The sequence below is a fragment of the Megascapheus bottae genome, chromosome 5 (assembly GCF_031878675.1).
Source record: "Megascapheus bottae isolate mThoBot1 chromosome 5, mThoBot2.hap1, whole genome shotgun sequence".
Taxonomy (NCBI): Eukaryota; Metazoa; Chordata; class Mammalia; order Rodentia; family Geomyidae; genus Megascapheus; species Megascapheus bottae.
In genome coordinates, this window is record NC_143513.1 from 79847142 (window position 1) to 79866376 (window position 19235).

Below are 19235 nucleotides of genomic sequence, written 5' to 3' on the forward strand. Positions count from 1 at the left end.
ACAGCAGGAAGAACAAAATAGGAAGATCATGGCCCAGGATGGACTGGGAAGAAATCATAACACTATCTCTCAAAAGAAACCAGAGAGAAAGGAGGTGGGCAATGTAGTCATAGCATCCAATGCATATCCTATGACACTGAAAGAATTCAGAGTACAGAAGATAGGGTGGTGAAGGGACAAGAATGACAGAGGATAGATATGGATTACAATGCATTGTATTTATGAACTGAATTGTCAAGTGCTAACTCCTGTAGACAACTTCTTAAAGACAACAAAAATATAATTTAAAAAAGCTGCCAGAGCAGAAAGGGATGGCTGAAGTGGTAGTGCATCTATCTTGTAAGTTCAGAGTCATGGGTTCAAGCCCCAGTACTGCCAGATTAAAAGGACTATCAGCAGTTTTCTCATTTACCAGCTCAGAAATTACCTCCTGACTAACTTAATCATGGACCAACTAGAAGTTACTTAACTCATTTTACCACATAGGACTAATTTTACATATTATATAAGACATTGTAGTGTTTTATTGGTTATAAAATAACATCCTACTCTGAAGGACAAAGAGGATTGAAGATTACTGCACAGAGTGTCCAGGGAAATATGATCAGAATTATTCTGATTGAAAGAAATCCATGATGAATCCTTTGATGTGAATTTCAAGGCAAAGTGAAGTGAAATTGTGGTGACAAAATAGAGGAAATAGGTGCCCTTGGGTAGGGAATGTTTTGGGCTGAGAAGAGGGCCTGAGAAAGGGTTCAGAGGAAAGAAAGGTCCTTGGCTGATAAAATATTCTGCATATTGATAGAAGATGGTAAATTCATGGATAAATGCCTTTCCTAACATCAAGCAAACTGCTGATTTAAGATCTTTGCATTTTATCATGTATCCCCATACATGGGACAGATTGAGAGAGAAGAGATAGTTGATAGACAGACAGACAGACAGGCAGGCAGGCAGATAATAGAGAAAGGGTAGCCGTTTTATGCAGTGCATGAAATGAAACCTATCATCTCAGGTTCGTTAGTCAAGAGCTCTAACTACAGAACTATACCCCAGGCCAACTCCTCCACCAATGTTGTCACATGGGGGAGGGAGGGTTCCTCAGTAGTGTTGCCTAGGTTGTACTCAATCTTCCTTCCTCAGTGTGTGACACTATGTCCAGCAAGTTCCTATACCAAAATTGTCTCCAACTTTTTGAACAAAAGCATACTTTCCTCTATAGTCTACAATTTCATTGGAAGATCATACATAAAAGAGTGGGCATATATAATGACAATATTTGATACATGGAGCTGTAAAATATAAAATGACAATATGCAATATCATGAGTTTTATTGTATAAACCCAGAGTTTTCATAAGCATGATCTAACACTGTTACACATTTATCAGATCAGCTTCTCTTTTCTTTGATGCTACAAACCCGAGTCTCCTGAGCATGAAGCAAGGACTGGCTAGTGGAATGTGTGCTGAAAGAGATCCTCGACATTTTGCGTACCTTCCTCTGGCTTCTTTTGTGTTTCTGTAGTGTTCTTGAAGATGGCAGGTTGCGGCCAATGAGCTTGACTCCCAGAATGAATGTGGAAAGCAGAGCCTCTCTGCTCTGCCCTCTGCTCTGAGCCTCTGCTCTGAGCCTCTCTGTCCCTTCTGTACTAACTGATCTGTGATGTGAGCAGGGCACAGTCATGTTCTAGAAAAGGAATTAATGACATAAAACTACCTGTAATGTAATTTGTTATACTCAATACTGGAAGGGAATGGAGAGGAGGGAAGGAGAAAAATATTCCAGGATACTTATGTGGAACTACTGGATTGTGGAGAAATAAGCTATATACAGCAATTAAAACCATTAGAAAGTAGCTAGGATTACAGATGTGAGATACCAATTCTCGGCAACATATATTTTTATTCATTCCTTTAATCTGTCAGCAAATGTTACTGGCCACCAACCACTGAACTGAGGATATCCCATAGAGAGGGTCTTAAAAGGAATCGTCCCCATGTTCATAGCTGACCTACATGCATACCTAGGAACTAGAAGGCTAATCTAAAAGCTGATTCACTGACCACAAAGTAGAGAAGGGACTGCAAAGCCTAGGATTCTATGAGCTACTCTATAGGGCTGGCACCTGAGGATGGTGGGATGTGACGGGGCCCCTCTATCAGTATCTAGCCAGAAACACCCGATGAGCAGGGACTCCAGATGCAGAGAAGGGACTGGGAGGGCGAAAGTCAGAAAGATTCATGAGAAGGCTTTTATTCTTTCTGTCTCAGTGGGGAGAAGAATTTAACTGGGAAACTCATAGGAAGGCTACAAAATGGAGAATCTATTTCTCCATTTTTTTGATGTGAGTGGTTAACAGGGGAAAAATAAGATGTAAAAATCTACCAAGAAATAAAAGTTCACCTAAAAAGAAGTTTCTATGATGATCAGTTTCATGACATCCATGTCAAAATTAGAAATAGATGTTTCTATTGCAGGAGAGATACTTTATAATTTAAGTGGCATCTCTCAGAAGAGAAAACATGTGTGATTTCCTTGATGGTTTTTCTACCATGAATTCCTATCTTCGCAATCTTGTCTACAATACTAAGAGGTCTTTCTTGGTTCACCTACACAACATCCAAGGGAAAAGTTTAGGTATATTTTTAACCAAGCAAAATATTTCACTAAGCTAAAAAACACTCATTAATTTACAGCAGAATGTGGTACTCATTAATTATAGGTATCTTGAAATATGTGGCTTTAATGAGGTTAGAGTATATTTAGTTTCTTTGCAAAGTAAAAGTTGTATTTCAGACATTACAAGGATAAGTTTGAAGGGAAATATTCGTTCAAGCATTATGTATAACTAATGTCTCCTTTCCTATACATTTTCCCTAGTTCAATAAATTATGTGCTCCAAAGAGTACATCAAATGCTTTCGCAATGTTCACTAGTTTTTAAGTACCGAATGGCTGGAAAGTTTTTGCTGAGTGTAAACTTTTGCATAGTCTCTGATTTGAGGTTTACCAATTCAAAGATCATCTCAGGAGAAATGGAGATGAAGCTCAGTGAAAGAGCAGCTGCCTCGTAGGTATATGGCCCCAGTTTGGTCCCCATCACCATAAGGAAAAAATTTCTTTACAGTAGAGCCAGGAAAAAAAAAAAACTACAGCCATATCCAACTGCCCAGCTCTGGTTTAAGCCTGTTCTTCTAACATGTTTAAGCTTGGAATAGTTTGTTCATTTCACGTATGTTTTTAAAAAAATTTTATTAAAGAAAGAATATGAGACCGAACTATGTAGCACGTAAATCTAAAATATGTAGTGCTTATTACTTTACAGAATAGACTCACCTCCTTACTGTTTGAGCCAGGAGAAATACTTAGCATAATTGGTAGAAATTTTCAGTTATTAAAACTTCAATGATGCTTAAATTACTGTAAAAAATAACCTTATGAATGACTTATGCTATGTTCTAATTCTCCTTGGTTTGGCCCATTTACAGAGTGATAACTGTAATGTTAGTCCTGTACCTTGGAGTTGAATATTTTACTGTTAAAAGCTTCCTATATTACATAAATGCTGTGCTAACCAAATTAATTCTAGTAAAAAGTACTCCATGCTAAGCTTGTACCCACCAGCCAGCATGGAAGTTGGGCTCACTTGGTCTTCTCTTCTTTCAATGAGACATTTGTCTACCTACAATGCACTTACTATTCTGTAATTTTTATTTATTTTTATTTAAAAAAATTTTTTTTTGGCCAGTCCTGGGCTTGAGCTCAGGGCCTAAGCACTGTCCTTGGGTTTTTTTTCTCAAGACTAGAGCTCTACCACTTGAGCCTCAGCACCACTTTTGGTTTTTTCTTTTATCTATGTATGTAGTACTGAGAAATCGAACCTGGGTCTTCGTGCATGCTAGGCAAGCACTCTACCATTAGGCCAAACTCCCAGCCCCCTATTCTGTAATTTTCATCTACAGGAAGGGTACATTTTATTTTCATTTTACTTTTGTTCATGGGACCTTGAACTCAAGGCCTGGGGATCTGTCTCTAAGCTTTTTGCACTAAAGGGCAGCAGTCTACCACTTTGAGCCACAGCACCACTTCTCGTTTTCTAACTGGAAATAAGAGTCTCACAGGCATTCTGCGCAGACTGGCTTTGAATCACAATCCTCAGATCTCAGTTCCTGAATAGCTAGGATTATAGGCATGAGCCACTGGTGCCTGGTGAGGATGCCTTCTAAGTAGTAGTAAAAAGAAGTTCTAAATTTCTTCCAACAGTTTGATTTTTGATACAGATTTCCAGTTTGGCTAAAATAAAAAACATACTTTAAAAAACTAGCACAACAATGTTCATTGCAGCACTATTTACCATAGCAAATATATGGAACCAATCTAGATGTCCCTCAGTTGATGAGTGGATCAACAAGTTGTGGTATTTGTACACAATGGAATTCTACGCTGCTGTCAGAAAGAACGACATCGCCCCATTTGTTAGGAAATGGAAAGACTTAGAAAAAATCATATTAAGTGAAGTAAGCCAGACTCAAAGGAACTTAGACTTAATGGTTTCCCTCATTTGTCATAATCAGTAGAAACCTTGGGCTCTCCTAGCAGAGATTTTCAATAGAGCAAAACCTTGATATATAAGGCCATATAGTAGGACGCTAAATGAAAGGACCTCTAGGATATAGAAACAAAAGCCATATAATGAATGATTGTTGTCCTTAATGTACTATGTTATCTCTCATCTCTTTTGCTGTCCCTTGGTTATCTCATATTGTTACAGTATCTCACTTTGTTATCTGATATATAGGATATATTTGTATTTGGTTATTTGAAATTGGATAGGGAAGGAGGGAAAACAAGATGAGGGGTGGGGGTGGAGGGAGGGAAATGGGGACCAACACATGAGAAAGGTATGTGAATTAATGTACCTTCTATCTGGCAAATATCATGTAACCCTTCTATTAATTACAATAAAAATATATGAAAAAAATAATAGTACAAGGGCCATGTGAAACGTAATTCTTATTTTGTAGGCCAAAGACAGCATAGTGATGATCACATAAAATGTTGCAAAAATGACATCTTCCTTTTCTTTTAGTAAACAGCCCTGATCAAGTTTTAGGATGTCTTACATCAAAAATACAGAAACTGTTGGCTTGGAATTGGGCTTTAGGATCTCCATGAAGAGAAATAAAATATGCTTACAAAAGGGATCATAAATCAAATGTAGGGCCAAGATGTGGTATGCTACTCATTACCAATGAAACTCTAAATTTGATATTCAAATATGCAATACAAAATATAAAAAAGAAATGTGTTATACCTAAATTTAAAAAACCCCCTCATATTTCAAGTAGAAATTTACTAGATTTTGATAGAACATTATCTGCAGGTCCATCCATTTCCTGAAGATGACAGATTTAATTCTTCTTTATGATTAAATAATACTCTAGTGTGTGTGTGTGTGTGTGTGTCTGATTTTCTTTATCCATTTATATGCTAATGGGTATAAATTGGGCTGTCGTGAATGGCACAACAGTGATTTGGGATGTGTAAATATCTCCATTGTGTTCTGACTTACATTCTTTGCGATTATATACGGCCAGGAACATTGGAGCAGGATTGTAAGTCACTTTATGCTTAATGCATATTAAAATGCATATATGATATATGCATGTGCATATACATAGAAAACAGTGTCAATGATATGTGTGCAGTGCCTACCCATAGTGGCATATGGATGGGTTTTTATTGATAGATTTTATAGATTACAATTTTCCCCAACTGTACTTTTATAGAAATGCCATGGGAACAAAAGCCCCATCCCTGTTGTTTCTTATTGTAGGTCCAGTGATTTGGACATTATCTGTTCCTTAGTAGGCTTTCAAATATCTCCTGTGTAAATGAATAGAGGAGTGACTGAATAAATGTATGTCTGCAAGGATAGTTTCAGCCCAATTGCTACCACAGAATCTCAGTGAGTGAAGTGCCAACCGCTCCCTGGTTCTACAATCATGTTTGCCTCCCTACAATCCAGCAGCTAAAGAGAGGAGTCTTGGAGTGAAATGTCTTTAAACAAAAATCTAGATGCTAAAAGAAAGAGGAGAAGTTAGTAAACATGGGGAGATGTGTTCAATACATTCATCCATTTCCCTTCCTCTGTTGTGAATGCCTGTGCTCCAGTAATGGTAATCAGGCCCCCATCTTTCTTTCCATTCGTTCTTCTGTCAGAGGATTGCACTGTTTCTTTTTTTTCCTTTGACTTCATCATGACTTTGTCCTTCAATCCTTTCTCGCCCATCTTCTCTCTCCAGTAGGATCCTCCAATCAAGACCCTCATGAATATGACTTCATTTTTTAGCCACTTATATTAAAAGGCATGCTGAAATATTTTATCCATCATCAGAAATTGTGATACTTACTGTGCTTTTTTTTCAATGTAGATACTTTGTTCCAGTGGGATATTTGTTCTATTAATTTATTCATAGTTATTTAATTATTATGACTACTCCTGTTTTTCTCGGGGAGAAGTATGTGGAAAGGGAATTTAAACTGAGGTTTAGAAAAGTTCCCCAAACACGACATTAATACAACCAGAGCTAGGGAAAACACCTATTTTTGTGTCAAACTAGGCTTTGTCTCCTCAGTCTCCTACTCCCTTTTGCTTTATCTTACCTGGTACAGTTAAGCAGAGGAGCTCTTTTTTGTTTCATCTGGCATTTCTCTTACCAATTGGGCCATGTATGCCCATAGTTCCTTTAAATCCTGCCCTTTGTAATGTTTTTTCATATGTATTTTTAGGCCTCGGATAATTGCAAAAGTCTCAAGAGTCAGTTCTGAGGGAGTTTTGTTGTTGTAGCTGTTGTTATTATTAATAGTCTGGAACAGCTGCATGCTAAGAATTCATCTTCAACTGAATATTGGGCACTTTTGTTACTTGGGAGAATAAATTTTAGGTTTGTCTCTATACAATCATGGATTTAATTCAGGTAATTTTGAACAGAAATTCTCATTGTTCTACAATTTGAAATCAGGACACCTAGTAGAAAACTATATTACAAATACAGCCCTGATAAAACAGGATAATTAATTCAATTTGTTTATTCTTGGAAAGGTAGAAATTGGCTAGAGAACAAAGAAAGGGGAAAAAATCTTAATGTTTTCATTGTTAAAGTGTTGTCAACCAAATGTGCAGCGGCTGCTGTATCACACTTTGAGAGCCACTGCTCAAGTAGTTGTGTATCAGAAGTGACTGAGGAAGGATGTAGCTATTGCTGAAAGGTGATGATGAGACACCACTCACATGTCATGAAGAACAAGGCCACAATAATGATCACTAAACAACTTCTTGATTTCCATAACACAGAATTGTATGTATGACAGCTGACAGCCTTTATGCAGATGGTTGGAACCATGTTGAATCTGGAGCAAACTCCAACACAATTCTTATAGTTAGCAATTGTTGTATGTGTGTTGGTTTTACTTTTTAATATTGCCCGGCTAGTCACAAACTTGTGCTCCTCCTACCTCAGATTCTCAGTACTGAGATCATAAATGGGCATTAGCATGACCCGTGTCATTACAGGTCTTTTAAGTAAGACTAGAGAAGGCACATTGAACAACAAACTTCAATTTGCAAATGTGATATTTCTGATATTTGTGTGACCCTAAGCCAGAATTTCCCCATTCAACACTACCCTGTGCTTTTGTATTCAAGACATGTCCTTTGCTTGTTACTCATGCTTTACTTTTTTTTTTTTTTTTTTTTGCCAGTCCTGTGGCTTGACCTCGGGGCCTGAGCACTGTCCTGGAGCTTTCTCAAGACTAGAGCTCTACCGCTTGAGTCACAGCACCACTTCCAGTTTTTTTTTCTGTATACATGGCACAGAGAATCCAACCCAGGGCTTCGTGCATGCTAGGCAAGCATTCTACCACTAGGCCACACTCCCGGCCCCCTCACCTTTTACTTTTTTAAATTATAAAATAAAATTCCTGGTGTTCCATAAGAGTAAATTTAATTACCTGAAGTTGATAATAGTATGGTTTGTCATACTATAGTACTTAGATGGATTTTCATGATTAAAATGATATAGGTTTAAGTATTTTATGCTTAAGAGATCTAATACAAAGATCTTAATGACTACAATGATCTCATGCAGAATATCGCCTTAAAAACATGTGCTAAGACAGGACAGCTAATGCACATAGGGAGTTTAAACCACTGATGTTTAAAATAGCACAATCTCTCACCCATAGAATTTGTATTTTCTAAAATAAAATGATCTCTTAGGAAAAGAGACTCATATAGTCTATTAGTAGAGTCTCTTATTAGATTGTGGTCCTTTTGAAGATTGACTCTGTATTGTCTCTATGTCCTCATGGTTCTCTTTGTTACATATTATATACTAGATATCAGAGCTTGTAGATGAATATTAGATACATTCTGAAAAAAAATCATTTGTTCCCTCCTTAAAAAAAATACTCTGCCTTGAGAAAGTCCAAGGACAGGGCTCAGGTCCTGAGCTTAAGCCCAGGACTGGCAAAAAAATAAATAAATAAAAATAATAAATTTTGGGGGCCGGGAGTTTGGCCTAGTGGTAGAGTGCTTGCCTATCATGCATGAAGACCCGGGTTCAATTCCTCAGTACCACATACATAGAAAAAAGCCGGAAGTGGTACTGAGGCTCAAGTCGTAGAGCTCTAGCCTTGAGAAAGTCCAAGGACAGGGTTCATGCCCTGAGCTCAAGCCCAGGACTGGCAAAAAAAAAATACTCTGAAGCATAAGACTGAGAAAGCATAAACCTTTGATAAAAACTTCTGTTATGAAGAAAGTGTGATTAGCATGTATCTGGACAAACTAAGAACTAGATATCCATACACACATATACACAGCTGTATCTTTGGATATATGTATACATGCACATGTGTGGATATACATATGTGGGTGCGTGTGGATGTACGGATATAGATGTATATATGTATGTGGGTATATAAACATGCACACATGTATTTGTGTATATGTGTGTATGGATGTATAGATATAGATGTATATGTGTGTATGTGGGTGTGTAGACATGCACACATGTATTTGTGTACATGTGTATACACATGTGTGTGTACAGGTGTCATGTACTCTTTTCAGACATAAAAGGTGCTATGAATACTTGGGGACATATCCCCTGTGTCTGTTCCAGTGAAAGGTTCCTCTTTCCTCCATAGCCAGACATGTGATCTCCCCCTGAAAGCTGATTTTTTTTTAAAGCAATAAACACTCTCTTCAAGTTGTCTACTGCAGAATTTCAAAACCAAATGGTGTGACTCCGTTTCAACATCTTTAACCTATGGGTAGGTTTACCTATATTAAAGGCCCTATGAATACTTCACTGCTGGTGCATGGAAAACAACTTGTTTCCAAACCAGAGAAGTCAAGGACTTAGCTTCCCAGTGGTTTATGGGGTGAGACTTAGCTATCCCTGGATAAGAAAATAGGAGTTTCTTTTTGCACTTAGGGGATAGGGTTGGTTTTGAAGAGTTTTCATGATGTGTCCCTCCCATGTTTAAGATGTCGTTTCATCTCAGTTTTTCTTTTCCTTTTTGCAGGCATTCCCTGGGAACATGAACTCAGACAGTGTGGTGAGGCACGAGCTGCAGCACACGGTCATCGCCCGCTACCTGCGCCTGGTGCCCCTGGACTGGCATGGAGAAGGCCGCATCGGGCTGCGGGTCGAGGTCTACGGCTGTGCCTACTGTGAGTGCCCTGGGGCCGGGTCTGCCCTGACAGCCTGCCCTGGGCCTCAGCCCTGCGACCCCTGCTTTCCCAGAACCAACCACCACATATATGAACACACAGAGAGATATATAATCTCTATATATCTCTATAAAACACCCCTTTCTACAATGTCAGAACCATAGTACGCTAGGTCTCATGATTCTGCTACCTACTGCCTTGGGGCAGTGTTGAAAAGGCTCCTTTTGTAGAAGAGGAAACATTCACACCCTCACTGAACCCATGGAAGGCCTGAGTATGAAAGAGGACTCTACAGAATATGTGCTTTCCTATACTTACTTGAAAACATGCATATATATGTATATATATCAATATAAATATATATATTCACAGACTATGCATACTGATGCATAGAAAAACGAAACAGCAGACAACAGGTGGAGAGAATTACCTTGCCTTCTTCCCCCTTGTTTCTTTTTTCCTTTTCCTCTCAATCTTCCACTCTTGTTGCATTTCCTCCTCGTTCCTTTTCTTGTCTTTTTCCTTATTCTCCTCATCCACCTGCATTTCCTGTCCACATCCCTAGGCTCTTCCATCACAACGGTGACCTCAATTTCATCGTTTCATCTGAGAATCTTCCCTCAGAACAGGGAAGGGAAAAGCTGCCCTCTCCCAGACAGAACTTTTCACTGCTTATTTTTTTTCTACTAAGCCACACTAACAGAGGGTGATTTTCAAAACTGCTTACTTTTTTAATAAAAAAATATGAAATAATGTAATTCATTTGGAAATGAATTGATCTTCCACTGCCAGCATGGTAGAGCTTATCCCTCCCTTCAGAACTGTGAGGAAACAAATTGCTCTAGTTTTAAAGCACCAAGTTTGGGGTGCTTTGTTAAAGCAGCTATATTAATGCAACCATAAATGTCATTTTACAAGTAAACATTTTACACAAAGATCTCTGTAGCAATGCTGTTAAATATAACAACTTTCTACAGATATCAGTGTTTCATAACTATGCAAAAGTGTCTTCAAAAGGCTTGAAATATAACTAAGACAACCAACAAAGAGCCATTTTTTAAAAAAAATAACTTTTATTCATTTGAATTTGAATTGAAATATGTGATCACTGGGTGCCAAATTGGGGAATACACTTAGGAGAAAGCACATTTACTTCCTAATATTTTCCTTCCTTACCTTTTATAATATAAAATAAAACATATAATGTTTATTTTAAAAGTATAAATCTAATCTTGGGGGAAAGGCATCAATTTAAATATTCTAGAAGCTGTCTTCACTATAAAAGCACAGTGACTATTTATCTGCTGGCCTACACCAAACATATAGATTGGACTCTCTTTTGTCTTTTTCTTTGATACATACAAAATACACTTATTTCTTGGCCAAGATATACACATACAAATACATGTATATATATATGTGAATATATACATATATATGTTAGTAATATAAATAATAGGTTGCATAGTTTTACTGTAGACAACTTTCTCAAAGCCACTTTACCTGTACTGAAATCTACACTAGACTAGACCCTGAGATAACTATATTTTCTTGAGCTTAACAATCTGTGACCTCAATAATCGTCCTTGAATTTCTCACTTAGAAAAGCAAACATGTCTTTGAGTAAGGCACTAGAGATCAGACCCACCACATTCCTGTTTGGTGCTTTGTGCTGTAGTGTCTCAGCAAGCAGGTACTTGGCCTTTGTTTACTTCAGTGGGAGAAAAGCTCTATTTCTTATCTTTGCAGAAATTTCTTGGAGGCTTGTCTGGGATCTTTCTGACAACCACATGACTGGAAATAATCTAGTACTTTCCTTTAGCATTTCCTTGATGACATGGGGTTGGCACATTGCAGCTTGAGTTCCTGTGTGACTGTGTGCCTTCAGAAATTCCCTTTATATTTCTCAACTCTTCTCTGCGCAAGCGCTGTCATTTCAGAAGTTAGGTACCTTACAAGGAGTTTGCTCTATTCAAAGTGGAGAAGTTCAGTTCTAGGCCACTTCTTGCAAGTCTTTACGATTGCACTATTTTGTATCGTGGTGTTGAATGAATATGAATTCCCATTTCCATGCACCCAAAGTTATGTAAAAAAAAAAACAATACCGTATTCCTTCTACATTTGGCTTCCTCCTCTAGTTTAGCTGAAATGAGTCAATGCTGTTATTTTTCAAAACTTTGTGACATGCCCATGTCTTTAACTTAAGAAATTGAGAACACATCTGCTTACCTTCTCACAACACACTGGAAGGACTGCATAAATCTAAAAGCAAAAGTCTGAGTTTAATAATCTGTTTAAACATTTAAGGCTTACCTTCCAAAAACACTGATGTCATGTATTAATCAAAGTAGGCATCATTTATGCCAGCAGATATTAAATTTGCTTTTATTCTAAACCTTCATTTCAGTGAGATTACCACCTGGAAAAACCAAGGTATAAATGATCATATAAGTAACTAGTATACTTAACTGCAATTTGGATTATTGGTTCAGAAGGCTTTGCTAAGGTTAGAGAGGTGGGAAATCCATGAAGTGGAGACAGAAGGATAAATATTTTAGGATCAGAGCATTGTCCTGGCACATCTGCTCTCCCTGTGAGAACATCTCCTAGGGAACACAGTTTATACCCACAGTGATATCCTGCTCCAGCAGAAAACACTGGAGAGTAAACCTGAATTTCTGTCTTAAGGCCTTTGTAACAATTTCCATTAACTGTGGCATGAAAGAAAAATTCTGTCATACTTTGGAGGACAGAAATCCTAGATTAAGTTGTTAATAGAGTCCATAGATTTTAGACGCTTGCTTCTGCCCCAGTGTGTGGTGGTATGCAGCAATGCTCTTCTTCCCCTGGAAATCTGTGGTTCCAGTCGCTGCTTCTGGAAGCAGATGGCTTCTGCTTGCTGTGTGTGACCAAAAGAAATAGAAGCATTCTCCAGATCAGAGATAGTTTGAGGTGACCGCTAAACTTATTCATAACTTGAATTTGTTTTTATATCACTGTAAATGTAATTTAGGTGAACTATTATAATGTCTTTTATAAGATTAGTATATGGTAAGAGTCATCCATTTGATAAACCATTAGTTTATTCAACTCAGTATGTAAATCTGATCACATTGTGTGTATTGAAAACACTTCATGATATTATATGGATTAGAAAAAAATTTTAATCTAATTTAAATTTTTTATTGTTGGGGAGAGGAATTGGTTACATTCACCATGTAATAATTGCATTGCTTCTCACACATTGATACCCCTTATCATGCTTTTGTCCCCATTTCCCTCCCTGCACCCCCTCCCAGTCATCTTGTTATCCCCCCCTTCCCTTTCCTCTTTCAAGTAAACAAGTAAATGTTCATACAATACACCAGGTAAAAGTCAGATACAGTAATAATATGAGATTAACCAAAGGGCAAAAAATAGAAGAGAAATAACATAGTACATTAAGAACAACCATCACACAAGATAAAGCTGGAGATCTTTTCATTTAGTCTCATCCTATATGACCTTATGTACCTAGATTTTGCACTATTGTAATCCTCTGCTAGGAGAATCCTACATGTGTACTAATTATTACAAATGAGGGAAACCATTGAGTCTATGTTCCTTTGGGTCTGGCTTACTTCACTTAATATGATTTTTTCCAAGTCCATTTTCTTACAAATGGGGCAATGTCATTCTTTCTAATGGTAGCATTAAATTGCATTGTGTATAAGTACCACATCTTGTTTATCCACTCATCAATTGAGGGGCACCTGGGTTGGTTCCATATCTTTGCTATGGTAAATAGTGCTGCAATGAACATCATTGTGCTAGTGGATTTAGTATGTCCTTGTTTCTGGACATTTAAGTAAATGCCAAGAAGTGGAATTGCTGGGTCATAGGAATCGCCAAACTGCTTTCCAGAGTGATTGAACAATTTTACAACAGTGTACTATGAATCCCTTCTGGCCACCTCCCTGCCAGCATCTGTTGTTACTAGATTTCTTGATCCTGGCCATTCTAACTGGTGTGAAGTGGAATCTCAATGTTGTTTTGATTTGCATTTCTTTTATGGCAAAGAGATGTTGAGCATTTCTTCATGTGTCTATAGGCCATTCTTATTTCCTCTACAGAGAAGTCTCTCTTTAAATCTTTAGCCTGCCTTTTAATGGGATGGTTGTTTCTTCAAAGATGTGTTTTGGAGCGATTCAAATTTTTTAGGTGTACTTTATTTATTTATTTATTTATTTATTTATTTATTGTGTTCATGGGGCTTGAACTTGGCCTGGGTGCTGTCCCTGAGCTCTTCAGCTCAAGGCTACCATCCTTACCTTTAGCCAAGGTCCACTTTCCATTTTCTAGAGGTTAATTGGAGGTAAGAGTATCAGGTCCTTTTGTGCCCAGGCTGGCTTTGAATCTTGATCCTCTGATCTCAGCCTCCTGTGTAGCTAGGATTACAGGTGTGAGCCACAGTGCCTGGGGTAGATACATTTTAGATAGGAGGCTTTTGTCTATTGTAGGGCTAGTGAAGATGTTCTCCCACTCTTCAACCTTTCTATTTAACTTGCTAGCTATGTCCTTTGCCATACAGAAGCTCTGCAGTTTAATGCAGTCCCATTTGTCCAAGCCTTCTTAATTTATTGTGTTCTGGGGTGTTTATTAATAAAGTATCAATCTGTGCCACGGAGACCTAGTATATTTCCTATTCCTTCTTGTAAAGTTTTGAACTAGAAAAGTTGAAACATAATCACTGCCACCAACCCCAACCAGCTGATGTACAGTTTTATGTTGTATTGTTTTCAGTTATGCTTTCTGACCTAGTTATATTCAAGAACTTTTCAAAGCTAAGTTGACTTATAAAACCAACAGCATTGGTTTAAAAGAGAATTACAGGAGAAATAGGAGAGAATGATAGCAATTAAATCACATTTGCAGTTCTGAATTAAGAGCAAAAGTGAGTGTCTATTGTGGAACTCAAGATAATGTCATTTTTTATTGTACACATTACCGCAAATCTCTTTTTATAAGATAATTTTTCCAGGAAAAGTAAATATTAAAACAGAAGGCAGTAACTTACGCCTGTAATCCTAGCTACTCAGGAGGCTGAGGTCTTAGGATTGGTGTTCAGAGCCAACCTGGGAAACTAAAGTCCAGGAGAGTCCAATTAACCACTAGAAAATGGGAAGTAGCAGTGGGGCTGTGGCTCTTGGAGTAGGTCTGTAGCCTGGATCTGAAGAGCTCAGAGGCAACGCCCAGGCCTAGGTAGGGCAGTAGCTGAAAAACTCAGGGACTAAACCCAGGCCCAGAGTTAAAGCCCCAGGACTGACAAAATAAAATAAAATAAAAATGAAACAAAACAGAAAGATGCACATACATGGTGATTGCTGGTGTAAGATAAGAATAAAATAATGAGAGAAAGTCCAACGTACTTGAGAACTTCAACATAGTTTATAAATAAGATGTTTTGAGTAATACAAAAAAAGCTGCATATGTAGTCAACAAGAAAGCTCATGCTGAAAACAGTCCCCAAAGTCTTTCCACCCTGACCCCTTCTTTCACTAAGAAGGAAATGGAAGTTCAAAGGGACATTCTGATATTCTTATTATTTACTTACTTATTTGTTTACTTGTTTTTGGCAGTCTTAGGGTTTGAATTTGGTCCTGGATGCTGTCCCTAAGTTTTTTGCTGAAGGTTAGCCATCTACCACTTTGAGTCATAGCACCACTTACGTTTTTCTTATGGTAAATTGCAGAGTTCCAAGGCCACTTTTGCTTGGACATGATCCTCAGATCTCAGCCTCTGGGAGCTGGGATTACAAGTATGAGCCACTGGCTTCATTTTAATATTTTAATCTCTAACAAAAGTCTCCCTCTCTCCACTTCCCCTTTTCCTCTTTTCTCTTCTCTCCTTTCTTTTCGATTCTCCTCCCCTTTCTCCCCTCTTCTATCCCTCTCCTCCTTTCCCCCCTTGTCCTCCCCACTGCCTTCCTCCCCACCCCCGCCACTCTCTCTTTCTCTCTGTTTCTCTGTCTCTCTGTCTGTCTCTCTCTGTCTCTGTTTCTGTCTCTGTCTCTCTCTGTCTCTGTCTCTCTCTCTCTCTCTCTCTCTCTCTCTCTCTCTCTCTCTCTCTCTCTCACACACACACACACACACACACACACACATTTTATAACCTGTTCCCTTCTGTTAACCTTTCTGTCTCTCAAGGACTTTTGATCAGCCTCAGTGCTGTCTAACAGAAAATATTATTTCAAACATTCTAATGAATCTAAAATTGTCTGGCCCATCAGTTATTGCTATAAAGCCATAGGAGATTAGATATTTAGCAAGAAAAATACCTCAATAGTGGTGCACATTCCACATGTCCAAGAGGAACGTTTAAATGATCAATCTTTTCAAAATGCACTCATTTAAAAACAGGGAAACAGTTTCCCTTGCATTTGGATACAGAAAATTTCTCCACCTCAGGCAGTGCTTTGCCTCAGGCAGTCCGACCTCCTGAGAGTTTAGGTACCTGGTACAAGGAGGGTCATCCTTGTTGATACCAGTATGTTGATTGCAAAGAAGATAAAAAATTATGGTAGTGATTCATGTCACCTTCAAACCTTGGTTAATGGGGGAAAATAACTAAAATTTCAAACATGAAAAATATAAGTAAGATTTCTTTATTAGCTTCTATTCCTCACTTGCTTCATCTTAATTATCACCTGTGCAAATTAGCTGAGCTAGGGAGAAAAGAGCAAATATTTAAGATAACACTTATCACCCATGTCAATGAAAAGTAACAATAATAAAATAATCTTTTAGCATGCTGACTTTTTCAGTGCCAGATACTATGTTATCTGTATTGTATATATGATAACCTTTACACTAAAGATACAAGATACTGTCATGGTAATCTGTATAGAGTTGTGGTGAACAAGGAGGAGCTAAAGAAATTGGCTTATGTCCCATATTGTGTCAGCTGATGGGTAACATAAGGCACTCAGGTTTGCAGAGCAAGCACCCTCATTTCCTAGATCATTTCTAGGAAATAAATTTAGAACTGATAACTCCTGTATGAGATGCCTAAGTAAAGCATGAGCATCTATGGGTTTGTGATTACAGTTCTCTGTAAAATAACTCATAAGCTGACCCTTGAGTTATTAAATGGAGATGATTCCCCAATGTTTCTGGGGGAGAGAAGCAACAATACAGCTTCTCATAGATTTTTTTTCTAGTGTCCCTGGCCAGACAGAACACATCTGACATAGAAAGAGGGAAGCTAAGGAGCCATACAGTGTACCTGCTCACATGATTCCTTTGTATTTTGCTTGTCCCTCCAGTCATTGCCCAGTCTCCCTGGGAGAAAGGAATGTTCTTGCATTAGGTTGATGGGGATGACACACCTTTCACAAAGGAGAGATGAGATCAGGAACAATTTCTTTGGCATGGCCTTTGGGAGGGATTTCCTCCTGCCTGTAGGATCTATTTGGGAGCAAAATGAACAATCACGAGCAGCGGGATGCAGAACTGGAAATCTATCTGATTGGAAATGTTGGAGTTGGAAAAGGAGAGACATCAAGCATTTATTCAGAGTGTATTTTGTCCTTATAAAATTATTGTAAAAATAGGTTGAAGTATCTCCATTTCACAAATAAAGTAACTTAGCCTTGCACTGATTCCTATCAGAGCACTGCAAATTTATGGTAAGAATTTCAGTAAAAATCACTATTTTTATTATTACTATAATTATATCCAGTATATTTTGAGCATTGACTAAGTGTCAGATAGTGGGCTGAATGCCTTATTTATGCCTTGTAATACTGGTGCAGTTTAGTAACCATTACTGTCTTTTAGCAATGAGAAGCTTAAATATTAAATACATTTTTATTCATTCATTCAGACAGTGAGTATAAAATCCAACAGAGTGATGGCCCTGTTTTTATATTGGCTGTTTATTCTCAACTGAAAGAGAAAAATTCCTTTGGGCCTATCTGGAGTAGGATAAGTAAAAATTAACATTTTTTCTGAAGTGTAGTTATTTGAAATTTATGAGAAAAGGGAAGTAAGTAGTTGAATAAAGTCTATTGAACAGATCTAAGAAATTACCTGAAGAACTGTTCATCATAACAAAATAGCATGTATATGTGTATGATTTATATGCTACAACCTTTTCTTCCCCCTTCCTCCAAAGTACTGACTATTCCTTCTACAGTAGATGTGGGTGTTGGAGCTAGTTCAGAAACAGTGGTTGACCCAGTCAAGTCACTCCCAAATAGTAACCAGCTACCTTATTTTGAAAGTATGTGAATAGATCCAGTTCCTTAGTGCTTATAATTCAAATCCTCCTCTTTATGAAATGACATCTAGAAAAACCAGTAGGATACTTTCACATTATTATCATTCATGTTATCATTGATTTGATGATATATAAGATGCCTGACACAATGATGAAGACTATATTGTTCATAGAGAGAAAACAGTACCCAATACACTATTCAGACCAAAAGAGTAAAAAGCACATCCACAGCAAAAGGATACATCTCCTACTTTACTATCAATTTCCAAAATAAGTAATCCATGCTTCAGTCAATCTCTAAAAGAGCCATATGTGGTTTCCTGTGTCATAGACACACATAGAATTCATTTGCAAAAATTTGTGTTTTAATGTCACTGCTTCAGGATTGAACAGAATATGTACACACAGGGATTATTTGTGCTAACCATGCTTCGAAGTGTAACATTATCCTTTACGATTAGTGATATGATAAAATGAAAAGATATGGTCCTCTGAGCTTAGATGCAAAGTAAATGCCAGGCTTATTTAAAGGGTGATTTGAGACAGTGGCTTAAGCATTCCAAATCCCTGTCTCTGCCTCCTTTCTCACAGTCGAGGCATTGGTGCTTAATACAGATTTGTCATGGGGATTAAATAAACATTAAATAAATATAAGGTGCTTAGCACTATGACTGGTTTAAGTTATACACACCTACCTATTATCTATTTTGTGTTGCCCCTGCTGTTGTTCACATCATCTAATTCTTTACTTTACAAGACCATAGTATCTGATTCTAGTAGGCTCATCTCTGAAATGAATTTTGTTATTTGGCATCTTCTCTTAAGAAGAAAGCCTGGTTCAACACCAGTGAGGCATCATACATGAGATCTTGACGCTCAAACAAGGTTAATAAATGTATGTCAGGGTTCTCCTGAGAACTTTCATGGAGTTGTACTCATTAAGCAAAAGAAATATATATCAGAGTGTGGCAGTCCACGTTCTATCATAAAGCTTCTTCACTATGCAACACGTGCCGGAGGACGATTTGCCTCTCATCTTTGAAACAATATAGAAACCGCTCCACCAGCTCACCTCATTCTGTAGAGATCTGACATTTTCCCTGGGCCTCACATAGTATTCTTCAAGAAGGCAGATGTTGCTTGGATCATCATGAATACACACGAGCCTCCTGTCTCTCTTCTTCTACCCTCTTTCCTATTTTCAGCCCAAAGTTTCTTTAATACAATTTTCCATAA

General features: G+C 37.8%; 1 protein-coding gene across 1 annotated transcript in view; it reads left to right on the forward strand.

The window, feature by feature from the left end:
• The window catches only part of Cntnap2 (contactin associated protein 2), a 1438942-nt gene that overhangs the window by 603082 nt on the left and 816625 nt on the right, over positions 1–19235 (forward strand). Inside the window, exon 4 of the mRNA XM_090332259.1 lies at positions 9593–9740. Coding sequence (XP_090188385.1) covers positions 9593–9740 — 148 coding nt within the window. The remainder of the gene's footprint in view (positions 1–9592; positions 9741–19235) is intronic.